Consider the following 18,954-nt stretch of genomic DNA (forward strand, 5'->3'; position numbering starts at 1 on the left):
CAAAATCTGTGAAACCAATTATTAGTGTTCAATTTTATAAGCAATGAAAACTGTTGGAATCTTTGTTATGTTTATCAGACAGGTTTCAACAGCCTGTGTTTGTTTTCCTTTTAACTCTTTATTACATTGGTTCTGAGAACATTAATGGGTCAGAACAAAGACGAGAAACCCAGTATCTGACTCTTCTTTAAAAATCTGTCCTCATCCTGTGTTCCCTTCAGTTTATAAGGAAGGCTAACCAGCTTGGTGGGTGGTAGGTGACATCCAATTCTTAAGACCTTGAGTCACCATGTTAGAATTTTTCTTTTCTTTTTCGTTTTTTGTTTAAGACCCTAAAAATATAACCTAATGACTTCTAGGAAGTTAGACGAGCCAATTTCAAAGGAAAAGAATGGTTTAATCTCAGCAGTGGTGGTGAGGAAGTTTCCTCAAGGTGGGAGAAATGTGGTATAATGAGTCTGGTGATTGAAAAGACACTCGGGTCTAAAACCTCATCCCATTGACTTTAGTGGGAGCAGGATTTGGATCTTGTAGGCACTTAGGTGACAGCATCTAGTAGATCAGGAGTCTGGTGCCAAGATTTCCTTCTGGGGTAGAGTTTGGTGGGGGGCGGGGGGTTGTTCCAGCTTTGCATTGTGTCCCAAAAGTTAGTCATTGAAAATCCCTTGGCTGGTCTGTGCGTAAAAGGTGCGTCCTTGACCAAGCTGTGGCCAGGCCGCTGTTGATTTGGCTAGAACTTCCTCACCAAGGGTGAAATCCTGACCCCTCTGAAGTCATTGGGAGTTCTGTTGTTGACTTCTTTGGGGTGTGTCTACACTGCACTTTAAGCCTGGGACTGCGGAACCTGGGATTGTGAACTAGGTGCATCCAAGCCTGTGCTTTAACACCCACACTGCATTGTAACCTGGGTTTACAGTTGCTGGACCCAGGTATCACAGTTGTGTTAACACATCCATATGGCACCATGCAGCCCTTCTGACTTGGGTCTGCAGCTTGTCTTGCGTCCACACTGCAAAATAACAGGGCTTGGACCCAGATCACACCAGGACTTGGACTGACCCAGTGCCCTAGCCAGGTCATAGAACCTGGGTTCTGACTGCTCGCTGACTCACGTCAGACTGATTTGGGTGTGGACAGCAGGGGAGCTTGGTCTCAAACTGAGTCAGGGCCCAGGCTTCGCGTCTGCAGTGTAGATGTACCCACTGGGGACAGGATTTCATCCCTTGTGCTCACACAGGCAAGCAAGACACCTACCATCCAACATAGTAGTTCGGTGGTTCCCTCCTTCAGCAGAAGTGGGGCTGAAGCCTCGAGCCCCGGCAGCTGTGTGCCGGCTCTCGAATTTCTGAAGATTGTCGTTATGTGGCTTGGAGGGTTAGTAAGTTTGGCCACCCCGGTGTGTATGTACATAAAAAAGACAAGATGGGGGTTTCAAGATGTTATGTTTCAAGGAGCAATACTAAATTGTAGTCAAGAGTTTCGGACATGAGGGTCTAAAGTTAGGCGCTTGTGTCTGTAACTAGACGCCTAAGTAAATGGCCTGATTTTGAAAGGCGTCGAGGAGCCGCAGCCTCCACTGATTTCGGTCGAAAATCCACTTATTCAGGTGCCTAAACTTCCAACGTGCTGGCTAAGATTTCAAAAGCCAGTGCGTCTGAATAGCAAGAGCAGTGACTCCTGTCTCTCCTTTGAAAAATGGCGGGTGAAATCCTGACCCCATCAAAATCCATGCTGGGATTTCCCCTGGAGCAGTCCCATTTTGTAATGTTTCTCTTCAGTGCACTGCTATTCACTCGGCCTGTATTTGTCAATGCTTCTCTGTGCAAGTGTTTTGAAATGCAAAGTGCATTCATGTTTTCTTTTGGTTTCTGCATTTCTCTCTCTCTCTGCTGCCATTTTCCACCTTTTTGTGCTGTTGCGAACTAGGTAACGAAACGCCTTCCTTCTTCAGGACCATCCACTATCTTCATGCTCTCTCAAACTTCCAGCAATCACAGCTTTTCTTGGAATGAATAAGGTGATTTCCTTTCTCAATCAGTACAGGTTTGCTTGTGCTGCTGTTTTTTCCTTCTCTGAATGCATAACCATGATAACCTGTGGTTTTTAGATCTGCTTGTGCAATAAACGGTTTTTTAAAGGTACCTTTTCATTTAAATGTATTTTGTCTACCCCTTTCCCTTTGGTGTCGCTATCCCGTTATTTAAAGCTTTACAACAACTTGCTGCACATCAGCTCAGCTGTGCTTGTTGCATGCATCCTCATTATTTAATACGACCCATAGGTGTGCATGGTGCTTGACAGACAGACAGACGTAAGACAGGTTACACCCTCAGGGGACTTACAATCTGCATTTTGGACCAGATTGTCAGCTAGTGTAAACCGGTGCAGCTCCATGGAAATTCATGGAGTTGTGAGAAATAACTGTGGATCTTTCCCTGTCTTTACATACCCACTTTTCCCCCATAGAGCCTGTTTGAGTGCGTTAGATAAAGCATTCTTCGAAACATGGGAACAAAAATCTACTTTATTTTGATTGTGCTCCCAGTTACTTGATTTGTGTGCAAACAGTCCATCTCGCACTTGGCCAATTCCGTAGGCTAGCAGTAACTTCTTGAACACATTCCTTTGGCTAGCAAAACAATATTTACTCACATGACAGTAAAGAATGTATTTTGCTATTCGTAAAGCTATAAAGTTTCGACAAAATAAACAAAGATTTTGTACCAGTTACGCTGAGTGCAATTCTCAATTGCAGCTGCTCTCTATGGGGATGGTAAGATACCAGAGCATTTTATGCATGTTCCTAGCTGGTTTCATTTTCACCTTGCTGTGTTTGCCACATACTTCTCAGTGTCCAAAAATACTACTGCAGAGGGTGATGGATTCTTTCCCTCTCTGAGAAACTTCCAAACTTGGATGTTCAAAACTGGGCATCTAAATAAGCGGGGGTGATCTTCAAAGTTGTGGCACACACCACTCATATTCACCAAAGGTGCCTTACTCTTTGGCACTCATACTTGAAAAATTTGGCCAATATTTCATAATCTTGGCATTTATAAATCATGTCTTGGGTTAGTCTTTTTGATTATTTAACTTAAAGTTTTCTTACAGAATGATTCAATAAGACTGCTTTTATTTGTTACACCACTGGGTAGATGAACATTTCTCATGTGCTTCAAGTATTTTTGCCTCACTATTACAGAAAAAACTGAGCAATAGGAAGGAATCTGATTCACTGTCGTCCAGACCTTCTGTCAGACCTCTTCTTTTAAGAACATTCTCAGACGAGTCTAATGTATAGTAACAGGTACCCTGTCCAAAAGAATTGGGATGGTTTTAAAGGCACAGATTAACCAAATGTTCCAAAAATCAATTAAAATATAGGTTTTATAATCTTCTCAGTTGTTGGTGTGGGGCACCTGTCTTTGCAAAACAGAAAGGTGCAATGCTTGGTGTACATTTTAATCTTTGGAGCTATCTCAACAACTTTTTTGAACCTCCGTAGATGTGTGCAGATTCTTTAGAGTTCCAAGCTCCCACTGTATGTAATTAAAATGCACAGTATAATTGGCATAAGCCAAGTTTATTTCAGTAATATTGAGACAACTGAGACTGAACATACAGTCAGTAAATTATGTTAACAGTGATCATAAAACTTTAATACTCATGTATTTGTAATGAAATGTCCAAATCCCAATGATTAAAATTATTCCATTATTGCATCTGGATCAATTCAAAGGTTATGGGTTTGGTTTTTTGTAAGTGCATGCTTTTCTGTTAGAATTAGAGAAAGAAATGTTAATGTATGTGAACAGAATTGAATCTACACATGTACTGTATTTGATTATATGTACAGCACACTTGTGTTTGTGTGTGTGTATAGACATATAATTACTATAGTACATGTTTGGCTTTTTAATTATCATATTTAGAATCACTCTCTATGCCTCTAGCTGTAGAAATCGATAAAAGTGCCAAATTTCATTCACACGTAGAAGAAATGTCACATAGCCAGGCAGTGCCAGGTGCCAGCACAAAGCTGCAACCTTGCTACAAGTGTCTTCTTGTTCCTCCTAAGGTATTTGTATATAAATTTGCAAGTAAGGGAGCCATTGAGGCAAATAGATTCCAGGTTAAAAAGCCTACTTTTACTGGTCTTCGTTAGTAAATATTTGTGCTAGTCTGGATGTTCATACTCCCAAGTATTAACCCTGCTGCTCCTTAGTGTAACTATTCTGTACTGAAACAAGGATTGCTGTTCTCAGTACCAGCTCGGACACTTACTTTGAGGAAGGAGGGGGTCTTGTCCCGAATGAAAGATTGCTTACTTATAAGTCTACCAGTGGGCTAAAAATGGAGGGTGCTGCCCTTTATAAATGCCCTTATTAACAGAGCCCTAAGAATAAAAATGTCACTTCCATTTAACTCCGTGATTGTTCTACACCAGTGGCTCTCAAACTTTTTTACTGGTGACCCCTTTCACATACCAAGCCTCTGAGTGCAACCCCCCCTATAAATTAAAAAGACTTCAAAATATATATTTAACACCATTATAAATGCTGGAGGCAAAGTGTGATTTGGGGTGGAGGTTGACAGGTCACGACCCCACATGTAATAACCTTGCAAGTCCCTGAGGGGTCCTGACCCCCAGTTTGAGAACCCTTGTTCTACAACCTCCTGGACTTAGGGATGCTGCATGCTGTTATTTTCAAGCAGTCTGATTCATTTGGCTCGGTTGCTGTCTTTAATTTTTTTCCTCTTTTGATAGACCACGCAGCCTGGTCAGCATACCAGATTAAATAAATAGACCTGCAAATGGCCCACCTCCTCTGACAGGACTATAGGCTGCTCTGGGGTGAGGTTTTCACATGTACTAGGCCCGGAGGTCTGCTAATCTCATTGCTAGTCAGTTGGAATCCCATTGCACCCCTGAGTGTTCTCTGAACTGCAGTGGTGAGTGGGGCAAAGTCACACTGTGTTTGGCTGAATTTTGCAGGAAATGTGTCACCAGCTGGGGCAGTTCTCTGCCACCCAGATTTTTGTTTTACGCCAGGTTCCATAGAGATGGCTAGGTTTTTAAATGTTATCACGGTTTTGAGGCACAGAAAAATGCACCTATTTCCACTCCAAAAATTCTTAGTGAAAACAGGCTGTTTCCACATTTTCAGCAATCCATGAAAAATATTTGATGTTTGAGGGCGTCATTGGTCCAAATAATTTGCCCATCTTTGTGTGGACGCCCTGAGGCATACAGCCTCTGCAGAAGGTCTGCGCTCCCCACTCACCTGGGGGCAGTGCAGGAGCACCGAAGCAGTGATGGCAACCCTGATATTGCAGTAGCCCCTGTCCCATCAGAGCACCAGTGTGTTGCAGACACCCAGCAGCCAAAGGATGGCTTGATCATCTGAGCCTCACGTTTTGCATAGTTGGTTGCTCTAGGAATCCTGCTAACAAGATGTCGGCTACTTGGAAGCCCAGTTTCCAATCCCAGCAGACTGTGGTTGTTAAATTGTGTGCCACGGTGCTTACTTTGGGAGAAGTCTTATGGAAAAGGGGTGTTACATGCATGTCAAATATTTATGCCTGTAGCCAGCTTCAGCCATCTGATCACTCAGATCTGACTGAGGATCTTCCCACAGAGACATTACGCACTTCTTCAGTTGTTAAATGCTGCAATAATTTTTCCATCTGGGAAGCATATTGCTTCCTAAATGTTCTGCTTTTCAGGTCACATACACTAGCCAGTGAGTTTTTCGTGCCTTATTCTACACCTCTTGATGGATATCAGCCTCTTTCACCTCCTATTCGACTGGAGCTGTGCATTCTATGCACATGTGTAATGTTAGACCAGAAGCAGCCAGGAAAAAAATCAACTTTAAAAAAGGGAGGAAATTCCCCCTAGTCTACTAAGTGCTATTCGTTGGGAAAGATCCCATCCTTCCTATATTACAGGAGTTTCTCTTGGTAAATATTTGCCTGCATTAACATCAGATCAGATGTGATCGGTTCCCTTCACAAATCAGTGTGGTACCAGGTGCAGCTGGACTGAATTAATATGAGAATCCCAGGGGAGAGCAAGTCAGAAGTTAATCCTTGACCTAATGTAGCGTTTTGAAAACCGTGCAAATTCATTTGTCACACTACTCTCTCCCCTTCACTGTGAATGCAGTTTGGCATTTTATCACTGTCTTTTTATCACCATTCCTGTTATTCTCCTAGCAAATTCTAATACTTGGCTGTCTAGAATAACACAACTATGATTTTTGGAATGTAAAGATTATAGTAAACCATCTTTTCCCTTCTAATTTTACAGACTGTACCCTTTAATCTGCCTATGCTATTGTCCTACAAACCTATGGAGAATGGATACATTTCTGAAATGAAGATCAAAGACGCTGTTACTAACTTGACACAACAATACCATCTCAGGGTACCTCAAATGCAACAACTTTAAACACTGCACCTTGTCGTGCCGCAGGACAAGCCGTGTGTTTGAACTCACAGTTCTCCTTTAAAATGACACGTATTGTAAGCAGCTTTGCTGACCAAGCAGCTGCGGCCCTTATTTTTTCAAAGTCTGAAAATAGAAAAGTCTGGGACATAAGAAGTCCATGGAATCGGGAGTGGAGAAAAGGACATCTAGAATTCCATAAAAATGGAACAATAGAAACTTTAGAGACACATGGATGCTCCTTATGCCCACTGAATAGAAGGAGGTTCCTCCATTACAGATTCATCCAACCGCAGTGAATGGCCACTAAAGTCTTATTCTTTTGCCTGACCAAAGAAGTAGCACAGCCTTTCTGCTTAATCACGGTCTTGTCCAACTCCCGTGGAAGACGTTGGAAAGGCTCCCATCATGGAAGTTGGGTTGGACCCGAAATTAGAACCGTGTTCTGTCGTCTTGCACAGCTCCCGTGGCTGCTCGTGAGAGTTGTGCACCAGCAGCTGAAGCCGGGAAGTGATTGTTAGAAAAGTTCAGCATTTAAATCCACGCAGCAGAAGTACTTGAAAATATTGACGGACTGAGCTGTTGATGGCGTGAAATGTCCAGTTGCGAACAGCAGGGTTAGAGCTGTTAAATGTTCTCTGTTTATTAAAATGCAGAAGCATGTGTCAGCCTGAACAAATATTTTGATCAGCTCCTCAGAAATGAAGAGTTTTCATATGGCAGGACTTCTTTTCCACGTTACCAGATTTGTTTCTGGAACAGGAGGAAGACATAATAACTAACCCTTTCCCCTTCTGTATTGAAAATACACAGAATTTCTTTATTACTCATGAAAATCTCCTTAGTCAGGAAAGAATCTTAAATAAAAGTTCTGTTGTGGCAGGTTTTCAGCCCAAGCTTAACTGGGCCTCTGTAGTTATGCTCACACTTCTGTGAATGTAATTGCAGTTGTTTCGACACCTTCAAGACCTGAATGGTAGTCACAACCGGGCCTTAAGTGACCCATTGACATTGATTGTGCTTGCAAATAATACCAGATAAATCTGCAATCTTCATGATCTGCATCAACAAAAGAGGAGGTCAGTTTAAAAATAAGTGAATAAATGCATCTGGCTCTCTGAGTAACATTTTACTGGGTTTTAAAATCCGCAGATTTTTTTTAAAAATTGCAGGTTAAGATGTTGATTTAATAATGCCACGTGTGCACAGCATAAAGGTAAAATGCTGGGCAACCAACTTCTGGTTATTTTTTATTATGCAGGAAAACAATACTACTATGATTATAAAAAGTCCTGAGTGAGCACAGATTAAGTGCAATTGGCATTTTATTTTTTGAATGATATTTTTCCACCAGGTTGATGCCCCCATCATCCTGTATGGCCCAGGTGTCCCTGTGCCATATAAAGCGGAAAAAAAAGACTTGGGGTAAAAATTTTCAAGGTATGCAAGTCCCATTTTCTGGGGCTCCCAAGGCTTATTGCAAGTCAGTGGGACTTGGGCACTTTTGACAATTTTACCTTTAGGCTTTGCTTTGCTCATGCCCAGAGAGACTAGAAATTAGGGCTGGACAGAAAATTCCCATCTCCATGAAATATCGATGAACAACAGAAAAGAATTTTGCAAAAAATGATTTTCCCTTCCCTCCCTTCAAAAAGTTTGGAAACTCTAAACCTGGAAAGGAGTTGGCGCTTCTGTGATCAGAAAGCCGCGCACCTGATTCTATGCCTGGTAATAGCCTTGGTTTTAAAAAACACCGACCGGCTGTTCAGTCTCTTGGCCTCTCTCCTGCTGCCTCTGAAGTAGTTGGGACGTTTCCTTAGGGGAAGCTGGATCGAGTTCTCTCCCCCTACCCCCAGTAATTGCAGGCAAACCCTCATCTATATCTAAGCAGTCACACAAAGCCTGCCATTCATGGAAAGCAAGGGGAAGGAGCGGAAACTGCATGCGAGAGGCTTCTGCCACCCCTGCACGTCCTGACTGCTCTGTGCTACTCAACATGGGGCGGGGGGAAATGTGAGCAGGCCTCAGGAGCTGTGGGGTGTCCAACCCACAAGACCCAGCATGGATGGGGGAGTGCTCAGCCCCATTCACGGCAAAAGTGGCCACGGCTCAGCCCCTCCTTGCTGAGGACAGGGGCGGGGATTGCATTCCCCTTCATAGTCCCTATAACCAAGGCCCTTTTTCCTTTGGCTCGTCGCACAGGACCAGAAGGGAGCCTTAGCTCTTGTCTGGTCACCAGTGTTGATGGCTAACATGTTGTGCCTACACGTTCGAGCACGAGGGGCACATCCACCCGATACACTGACAATATGGTCTGTTCGCCAACTCTGAGCTTTCTGCTTCGATGCACAGTTCTGTTTGTTGGTATGTTTACATAATCTTCAAAATGTGGGCACTGAAAGGCAGATTTCCAATGATCTGAGACCATTCCAAGTCCGACGCGGACCGCCTCCCTCCTGGTTTGTTTCGTGTAGCATTCTGCGTTGTTGGGATCCAATTCTGCTCCAGCTGACGCCAGCTGAATTTTTCCTTTTGGCTTCAGCAAGAGCAGGATTGCGGCATGTGCTCAGGAGTACTGATGGAAGGGGAAGGGGGGAATAACTATCCTGCATTTTAAGAGTAAGCTTGATTGGAACCAAATTTTTCTCTTTCCATCTCCAAATAATTAATTCTGGTGCAGAGTGAACCATTCACTGTAGATGTACATCTGAAACCAAAACTGATGTGAGGATCCACAAGGATGGGCTGGAATTAACACCAGACCTCTAGAAGACCAGCTGTAGAGTGTTGGAAATGCAGGTTGGCTATCTTGAGCAAGAGCCTTAGCTAGTGTATTGGTGTAGGTCCACGGACTCCAGTAGAGCTATGCTGATGTACACCAGGTAAAGGTATGACCCTCCGGATTCAAAACTAGCAAACCCCACATCTGTTGCTTCTTGGGGACCTGTGGTATAAGAGAGAACAGAAGAATTAATTCTGGAATTAGGGAGGTCCTGCAGCTGAGGTCCTGCCAAAGATTAGATAGCTCAGAATGGCAATAATTTGACAGTAACACAGTAATACCGTGATTGTTGTTCATATAAAACAATACAAGTTGTATTGTTACGGCACATTTCAGTAATGAGCTAAAAGGTCAGTCAGAGCTTATAGGTGGAAAATCTTGAAGGAAACCGGTTAGTGTTTCTAACAATTCCCTGCAGATTAATCATACTGATTAGTGACACAGAAAGTTAAGAAAAGTAACTAGACTCGCTCGCAGTACTAGTGAACATTTTCATAAACTAATCTTTGTATGAGGATAGTATAAATTGTCAGGAATTACATACAAATTGAAATGCAAATTTGCATACCTACCTACCAGTGGAAGATATAATTAGTATCACTGTTGTGCCACTCATCCAACTTCTCAGCTATGGGGTTTTTTTTAAATATGGTTGCATATAAAAAGGTGTATCTAAAACACAGTTGATGAGAAGAAACATTTTTCAGCTTCTTTTAAAAAAAAAAAAAAAAAGGGGGGGGACTGCAAACTTACTTCCTCCCCTCCCCACTTAAAATACAATTTTATACATGTGTTGCTTTATATAACAGATATTGAATGTGAATGTTATCTTTTATGAATGCAACTTGCCCTTTTTCGTTACAGAAACTTCTGCTTGAAGTAATCAATAAACTTTGGTATGTTGTTCTGAATAATATTTTTGCCTCATCTGTTTCCTGGGATGCTCCTAACCCTCATTTGCAGGAGCAAGTAAATGGTTTATCATAGAAGCAAAAGATGCAGTTCTTCATGCAGGAGGTAAATGGGGAGAGGTGTGGTCGGTTACACGTAATACACAGTGCTTTATTCCTCACATAGGGCCTGATCCACCCCCTGTGGGAGTCAGTGGAAAGACTCACACTATCTTCAGTGGGTACTGGATTGGGTCGACAGAGCCATACGTAATTCTCCATGGGCAACTCCCACTGCTGTCAACAAGAATGACACACAAGGGAAGAGTAGGTAGCCTCTACCTTACTGTATCTTTTGTCAATCCACTAAATAGTAATTCTACTAACAATAAATAAAACACTGCACATCTGTAGCTATTGCTGTGGACACACATCCCCAATCCACAAATAATGCCCTGGGTCAAAATGTAAAAACCTGGGTGCTGGAGTTTAGATGCACGAGTACTTTCATTTTCAGAGGTGCTGAGCACCCAAAGGTCCAACTTAGTGGGAACTGCAGCTGCTCAGCTCCTCAGCAAATCAGACCGCTTAGCTAGGCACCAAGTGTGAAAATGTTGGCCTTGATGCACAATGTTATATACTGGGGACTTGGGTAAGGAGTAACTGAAACTATCAGCTGGTTTTCAGCTCCCAGCAATCTTGTCTTCCATGCTACAAGCACAGCAGAGAAGATCAGAGCCCGATCTCTAAACTGCCTGGAGTTGATGAAATGCAGGTTAGGATTTGTGCTAATGAAATTCAGTGTCATTACAAATTGTTGGAGCAATTCACACACTGTGTGTGTTTATTTTTAAGATGAGTGTGTCTGACTCAAATTAAAATGTTTGTCAAAAAAAAAAAAGTTTGAGAAATTCTGTTTCTGCCTCTTTAATTATTAAGCTCCTGTGAACCATCACAGGACAGATGGCGGAGCTATTTAAAACTAAAGTTAACCTTTACGGAGTAGCATGTACTATTGGAAACCAAATATACATGTTGAGAATCTTAATAGTCTATTGTACTGTATATTATACTGTACTGAGTGATAGGTAAAATGATCTGAACAATTGCAAAGGCTTTTTATCTGAATTGGCTATAAAGAGTGGCAGGAACAGAGTGGGAGTAAAGTTAGTGGTGTGAGACTTACGTGAATTGCCAAATACTTCAGAAAGCTCTGAACCATCGTGATAACGTTTAAAATATCTATTTAATAGCTAAGGCGGGCAGGGGTACTGAGCGTTCTCCCCCTCAGGTGCTTGGCTGGATGGTTTTTGCTCACATGCTCAGGGTCTAACTGCTCACCGTATGTGAGGTCAGGAAGGAATTTTCCTCCAGGTCAGACTGACAGGTACCCTCGGGGGGCGGGGGGAAGGGGTGTTCACCTTCCTCTGCATTTTGTGGGTGCAGGTCACTTGCCAGGATTCTCTGGGTGTATCTCATTTAATCATTTCCCTGCTCTTGCGGGGGCCTCAGGCACTGGTGCACCTTGGTCCCTCCTATGCAGTGCCTGGGGCGCATAATAGTCTGGTCTCCTGTGGGTCTCATTTATGTTGCTCTTATTTCTGATGTTGGGTTTGCTGTTGGGGTGCTGGGTGGTGTGGGTGGGTTGTGCAATACAGGAGGTCAGACCAGATGATCTAGTGGTCTCTCTGGCCTTAAATTCTAACTCTATGAATTGGAGAAGTTTTCAAAATGAGACATAATGAGCATTTCCTAATGTTCAGACTTTGCAGACTGCAACAGCATATTTCCCCCCCTCATGTACTAGTATTTATATCAAGAAAGTAAAGTAAATGAACCTAAGCAGGGTTCCAACTCAGTCCTCGGGCATGGAGTCCAACCTTCCCAAAGGGGTTAGCCTCCCCTCTTTACGTCAGTCTGCCCCAAGCCACAGATGGCTGATGCGGTTTAAAGCATGGCAGTTTCCATAGCCGCTGGTATGCAAAGGAGTGATGTGGCCGGCATCACATCCAATTGCCTTTGACTTCCCTAATCCTATTGACCAGGTACCAGTTTTACATCTGGATGAACTGGAGCAGCCTTTCCATATGCGATCCAATAAGGCATAAACCTACAACCTCCAAGATTGTAGCTGAACGCCTTAGCCATTGACTTCAACAGGGCCGGGATTTTACCCCAGCTACTTAAAAGATTTTACCCCAGCTACTAAAGGAGTTGGCGGATGTGATTGCAGAGCCATTGGCCATTATCTTTGAAAACTCATGGCGATCGGGGGAGGTCCCAGATGACTGAAAAAAGGCTAATGTAGTGCCCATCTTTAAAAAAGGGAAGAAGGAGAATCCTGGGAACTACAGACCAGTCAGCCTCACCTCAGTCCCTAGAAAAATCATGGAGCAGGTCCTCAAGGAATCAATTCTGAAGTACTTAGAGGAGAGGAAAGTATTCAGGAACAGTCAGCATGGATTCACCAAGGGCAAGTCATGCCTGACTAATCTAATTGCCTTCTATGATGAGATAACTGGCTCTGTGGATGAAGGGAAAGCAGTGGACATGTTGTTCCTTGACTTTAGCAAAGCTTTTGACACGGTCTCCCACAGTATTCTTGCCAGCAAGTTAAAGAAGTATGGGCTGGATGAATGGACTATAAGGTGGGCAGAAAGCTGGCTAGATTGTCGGGCTCAATGGGTAGTGATCAATGGCTCCATGTCTAGTTCGCAGCCGGTATCAAGTGGAGTGCCCCAGGGGTCGGTCCTGGGGCCGGTTTTGTTCAATATCTTCATAAATGGGGATGTTGAGTCTTCAGAAGAGAAGAATGAGGGGGGATTTGATAGCTGCTTTCAACTACCTGAAAGTGGGTTCCAAAGAGGATGGCTCTAGACTGTTCTCAGTGGTAGCAGATGACAGAACAAGGAGTAATGGTCTCGAGGTGCAGTGGGGAAATTTAGGTTGGATATTAGGAAAAACTTTTTCACCAGGAGGGTGGCGAAACACTGGAATGTGTTACCTAGGGAGGTGGTGGAATCTCCTTCCCTAGAAGTTTTTAAGGTCAGGCTTGACAAAGCCCTGGCTGGGATGACTTAGTTGGGGATCAGTCCTGCTTTGAGCAGGGGGTTGGACTAGATGATCTCCTGAAGTCCCTTCCAACCCTAATATTCTATGATTCTAAGGTGTGAGGTGTGGTGGCCAGATGGTTATTTGATATTTGCCATTGACTTCAGTAGGGCCAGGATTTCACCTTTGCTTCTCTGTGGTGGGTTCTAGGGAAGATGAACTGAAGCTAGCCTCTTGTTCACTGGGGACCAGGTAGTGTCCCTGTCCCCTGACTTATTGCTAAGACACTGGTAAACTGTAGACAAGTGAGCTTACATATCTGATGCACTTTAAACTCTGCTGAAATTGCTGGGTATGCAAAAGGTAGTTCATCCCTGGTATAAGCTCTTTGATGTCAATATACTTATACCAGCAATGAACATATCCCTTTCACTTCGGGTCAGTTCCAAACTCAATTTAGCTAAACCTGTTTTTCCAGTTTCCAGGATTGCTTAAAATATAAACTCTTCGCTCCAGCTCTGGGCGTGAAAGTGCTAGATTGCCCTGCTGCTCTCTGGGGCCGTTAGTGCTTGTGGATATTTTCCTAGGGAGCACCAGCATCAAATAAGCCATCATCTATGTGCGCATCCCAGGGCCTTAAACCCGCTAATGCTCACCTGGGGAAGGCCTTGGGCTGGGGTTTGGCCAGAGACCGATGTACAGAACCAATGGTTGTGGATGATATAGGGGTGATAAACAGGAACGTAGCAACTGATTTCCTGAATTATGTGAATCTGCTAGTTGGAAACCAGGGTAGAGGGACTGGAGCTGGAGCTTCCTAAACTTCAGCAGCTGTCACAGTAAGGGCACAAGATGGGACTGAGGCGTCAGTCTCCCCCACTACTACATAGGTCACTGTGACCCAGAGACCATGGATGCCAACGGGCAGAGGGCTACTCTGGATTCACCAAAGGAATGTCATGGAGGGGCTCTGATGAAAGCCTCTGTCCCATTGGTCGTCATAATAATGGCAAAATGGATGTTGTATAAGGAGTTATGTGTATACACTGAAAAATATGTTCTTAAGGTCTGTCACGAGACTGGTCACCTGAAGGGTAAAAAGTTGGTTTTCTTTCAGGCAAGAATTGTGTTTCTAGCTGCCTGCTTCCATGTAAATTAAATATTGTCTGGTTCACAGTGGGCCTCCATTTACTATATGAGTCAAATGCTAATGAAGGATTGTGAAATCTTCAAAGAGAGGAAATTTACAGGCAGAAGTGACCCAGCAGGAGAGAGAGAGCCCTATTTACATAAGGACAATGAACTTTTGGGAATACAACTAAGCAGTACAGAGGCACACCCTCATTCCGTCCATCTGTCAAGACAAGCGGCCAGCAGCCTTGATCTCATAAGAAGGGACTGCAGCCAAACTGGTTGAAAATCCTGGGGAAATGACAGGGGTAAGCTATCTTGTAGGAGATAGGGGAATGCCTTGTTGTTTATGTGTAGGCTCTAGAAAGTGTGTTACGATTTTGTTTTATGTGTCACCACTTGTTTCCAGTATTCTCACTCTCGTTCACTCGAATCTCAGTTCTTTGATAATAAACGTCTTCTTCTTGTCTCTATAAAGTGCTATGTGTTAAGTGATGTGGTGATTCTGAGTTGAATCTAACAAACTGGTGTGGACTGCTCCTTTGGGAATAGCGGATCGGGGAGTTCTGTGAACAGGGACTTGGGCACAGCCGGAGGATGCTCGGAGGACGTGGGGGTGAGGGGTTGCCTATCGCTATCCCTTACAAAGAGAATCCGGCCCATTGGAGACTGATGAGGGTGGTGAGCCCAGTGCATGATAGCAGTACAATTGCCTGTGCTCTGCTGGGACCAGTGCTGTGTGTAGAAACAGTGGTGAGTTACCAGCATGCCAGGGGAATCCACTCAGTGATAAGCATGCCAAAATTCCCTGGGCCAGGCGAAGCCTAAGGCTGCCAGTTGCAGAAGAGGGCAATGCGGAGAGTTCAGCCAATTGATTTCTTCCTTAAGTGCAGGCGTTTCTCTGGGTCTAACAGGGCAGCTTCTGACAGAGCAGAGGGCCTGGGGCATTTGAAAGGAAATTCCGCATCTGAGTTCCTGGCTTTTCAGCCTGGCCACACAGTTGGAAGGAGCAGCAGTCAGAAGCGGGAGCAATAAAAACTGAAGCCTTTCCAAGAGGGAGAATGGCTGTTGCTCCAAAACGGAGCTATGTTCGGGAACGGTCTCTGGTTCTTCAGATCAGCCTCAGAAGGAGCTTACAGTGGCATGGGGAGTTACATGTCTGGGTTTGTTTAAAAGGCAACATGTAAAGAGCGACTTGTTTGATTGAACAGGGATTTCTGCTGCGTTTTTTCACCAAATAGCATCAGTCCCATACAGGCTATGTTGGCCTTTGTCAGAACTGGGTTTTACTGAAGTATGAGCTGAAATTATTAAATTAATGGGGAAATTCTCCCACTCCCCGATGGTCTGTTGCTATCAGCCCACATGGAATAAAACTCGGAAAGTAGAGGGGTCTTGTGGAAACTCTAACATAACCTTTCCAAGGGAATGAGATCTGTCCTGCTCCCTGTGGAGCCTTGTTCCCTTCCAGTGCAGTTGAAGAACATCATCCCAGGGGCCCCATCTTGCAAGGGTGCTGAGCACCATATCACTTAGCATGTTGTGGGATCATGCCCTGGGACGGAGAGCCTCTTCAGCCAGAAGAACAGGACTGGTAGCTTCTGTTTAAGTGTCCATTCATCAGCCAGTGCAAAATAGGATCAACCCAGACTTTGCCTCCTCTGGAAATCCATCACTGCTGCAGCGTGCTGGAGAGATGGCAAGTGTATGGAGGGCTTGAAAAATTTCTACAGTATGTAAAAGAGAAGATTTTGCTGTAATGCAGCAATGTGAGGGAATACTGTTGAGGAAAAGGTGTACCTGTGTGTTCTTTGACCTACGCATAAGAGGTTTCCCCTGGAAACTGGCTTGTGATATTTTGGGCCAATCATGTCTGTACATGGCTATATTGCTAGGGCTGCATGGCAGTCTAGCTACCCATGCAACACTTAAACACTAAATCCTTAATGGGCAAACCTTGCCTTCTGTTTCACCAGAAACCCCCCTGGACACTGAATGGAAGTTGTGCCCAGTGTTTTCTCTTACAACTGACAGATGCAAAGCATGTATCTGGCTGCTGACGTCTCCTGGGGTGGCGCGAAGGTATCTGTATCCAATAAAAAAGAGCCGGGACTGATGGCTCAGGCTTAGAAGAGCTTGCTCTTACTGGGCTTTCTCATTTGGGTTTGATGGCAGCAGAGCTGGTCAATATCAATGTCGCTAGGTGCCTGGGCATGTGTAACTAAACGCTGGGGATAGACACCAAGACATTTGCAGCATCTCACAAAATACTGGAGGTCAGTGCAGGAGAACTCTCTGGTGCTGAGCCAGTCAAGCCATGTCCTGTGGCTCCCACTTGAAGAGAGACACCTTCTGTGGTGAGGTAGAATGAACATCTATTCAGGGGACACCATCAAAGGGCCTAATCACATCAGCCACACTATCAGAGGCTCGTTCACTTGCACATCTACCCATAGGATATGTGCCAGCAATGCCCCTCTGCCATGTACATTGGTCAAACTGGACAGTCTCTACGTAAAAGAATAAATGGACACAAACCAGATGTCAAGAATTATAACATTCAATCTCTCTGGTCACTCGATTACAGACCTGAAAGTGGCAATATTACAACAAAAAAACTTCAAAAACAGACTCCAATGCGAGACTGCTGAATTGGAATTAATTTACGAACTGGACACCATTAAATTAGGCTTGAATAAAGACTGGGAGTGGATGGGTCATTACACGCAGTAAAACTATTTCCCCTTGTTTATTCCCCCCCCCCCCGCCCCCACTGTTCCTCACACGTTCTTGTCAACTGCTGGAAATGCCCCACCTTGATTATCACTACAAAATTTTTTTCTCCCCCCGCTCTCCTGCTGGTAATAGCTCACCTTACCTGATCACTCTTGTTACAGTGTGTATGGTAACACCCATTGTTTCATGTTCTCTGTGTATATAAAATCTCCGCACTGTATTTTCCACTGCATGCATCCAATGAAGTGAGCTGTAGCTCACAAAAGCTTATGCTCAAATAAATCGGTTAGTCTCTAAAGTGCCACAAGTCCTCCTTTTCTTTTTGCAGATACAGACTAACACGGCTGCTACTCTGAAACCAATCACACAGCAAGGGGCTGCTGCTAATCTCTGCATCAACTGAGGTGGTGTGGAAGTGGGGCAGTGGCTTTACTGCAATAAGTTATTGATCTACAGCTCCTTGACTATTCGACAGCTGCACCATGTCTGAGTCCCTAGCTTTGCACGCGTTGACTATTTTTAATCTCTCTCCACTCTGCAATTGCTGGGGTTGCTTTAGAAGAGGTGAGTGTATCCTCTCCTTGAAGGCCCTGAAGAACATAAACAGATCCAGCACTCCACAGCCAGACAGGAGTCTCCATTCACTGAACTATTAGGTTGGCGTTCGCTGTCCCTCGTGTCAATGTTAAAAAATTAAGTACAATTACACAACACACTGAACTAGAGAGGGGCGCTTCCTGTGTTCTGATTGACTGTGAAATATCAGCCCCTGCACTGCCCCAACAAACAAACAAAACCCCCAGAAATAAGGCTCAGCAGTTAATTTCCCAGGGAAAACACTAAAGCATCACTGAAAACATCCTTAACAAGACAGTGGTCTTATAACCTTGTTGTAGGAGAGAGAATCTGACTCAGGGGCTAGATTGCCTGGCAAATCTGCATTTTGAACCCATCTGGGAAACGTTCCTTAGTTTGGAATACCCTAGCACGTTGGAAAGATATTTTTAAATGAGAACCCCAGAGTGGAGGCCCAAGACTAGCGCAAACGCAGTATTACCTGAAGGCTCCTGGATTCTAAATCTCTCTCCTTTTAAATTAGATACTCTTCATTCACAAGTAAGGGCGCCCTCTCACACACAAGCCCCTTAGAGATGGAATGCTTACACAAGGTATTAACTTAACACTTGCTGGAACCTGACATGCTCATTTTCTTTGCATAACATACAACAGCTGTGCAAGCAGTGTCAGACTGACCTGCAGGGACTGCCCTAGGATGGGAACATGGGTTCATCTCCATGCTCCTTTAATTCATGGCCTCTCTGCTGAGACCGGCCACTAAAGAGAAAATTGATGTCAAATAAGAGTGGACTGTTTTGTATGCGATGTGTATCAATTTTGGAACTGTATTGAGATCATCAACTCTCTTAGATCCACCCTATCCCCAATCAGCAGCTGGTAACATTTTATCTCTCTACCAGCCTAGGCAGGATTTGAACGGATGAATCTCCCCTTAATCATTTTCTGACCCACCAATTCCCTGTTAATTTTTTTACAAACATATTTTGGTAGGTCCTACACAAACTCCATGCATTGCACTCTTTCTGCTTGTTGGGCAGCAACTATGATTTCATGCTGTTGCTAGAACTGTGCGCAGTCCTGACATCAGTGATGATACCTCTAGCCGAACAACGAGAAAGAAGAGACAGCCAGGATGGCATCTGCTGTGTTAGAAACAAGGAGAAAGCATTGGTTGAACTGGTAACTAAACTATGACATTTGTGGGAAAATTTTTCTTATAAAATTAGACAAATGTTAAACAACCATGGAAGCCCTGTAAATATGACTCTTGCCAGAGTTTGCACCCTAATCTGAAAGCCTGCCTAAATAATGACTAGCCCTGAATGCTGGAAGGC

General features: G+C 44.0%; 1 protein-coding gene across 6 annotated transcripts in view; it reads left to right on the plus strand.

Annotated features, from left to right (window-relative positions):
• Positions 1-10,147, plus strand: part of ATP11C (ATPase phospholipid transporting 11C (ATP11C blood group)) — a 118,471-nt gene extending 108,324 nt beyond the window's left edge. For 4 of the 6 annotated variants that reach the window (XM_048865365.2, XM_048865364.2, XM_048865360.2 and 1 more), the window contains one exon: positions 6,314-10,147. In XM_048865365.2, coding sequence (XP_048721322.1) covers positions 6,314-6,454 — 141 coding nt within the window. In that variant the 3' untranslated portion in view covers positions 6,455-10,147. Of the gene's footprint in view, positions 1-1,926; positions 2,018-3,202; positions 3,308-6,313 lie in introns of those variants that run through there. The other 2 variants (XM_048865361.2, XM_048865362.2) reach the window with 2 other exon arrangements.
• The last annotated feature ends 8,807 nt before the right edge of the window (positions 10,148-18,954 follow it).

The sequence above is a fragment of the Caretta caretta genome, chromosome 9 (assembly GCF_965140235.1).
Source record: "Caretta caretta isolate rCarCar2 chromosome 9, rCarCar1.hap1, whole genome shotgun sequence".
Classification (NCBI taxonomy): Eukaryota; Metazoa; Chordata; order Testudines; family Cheloniidae; genus Caretta; species Caretta caretta.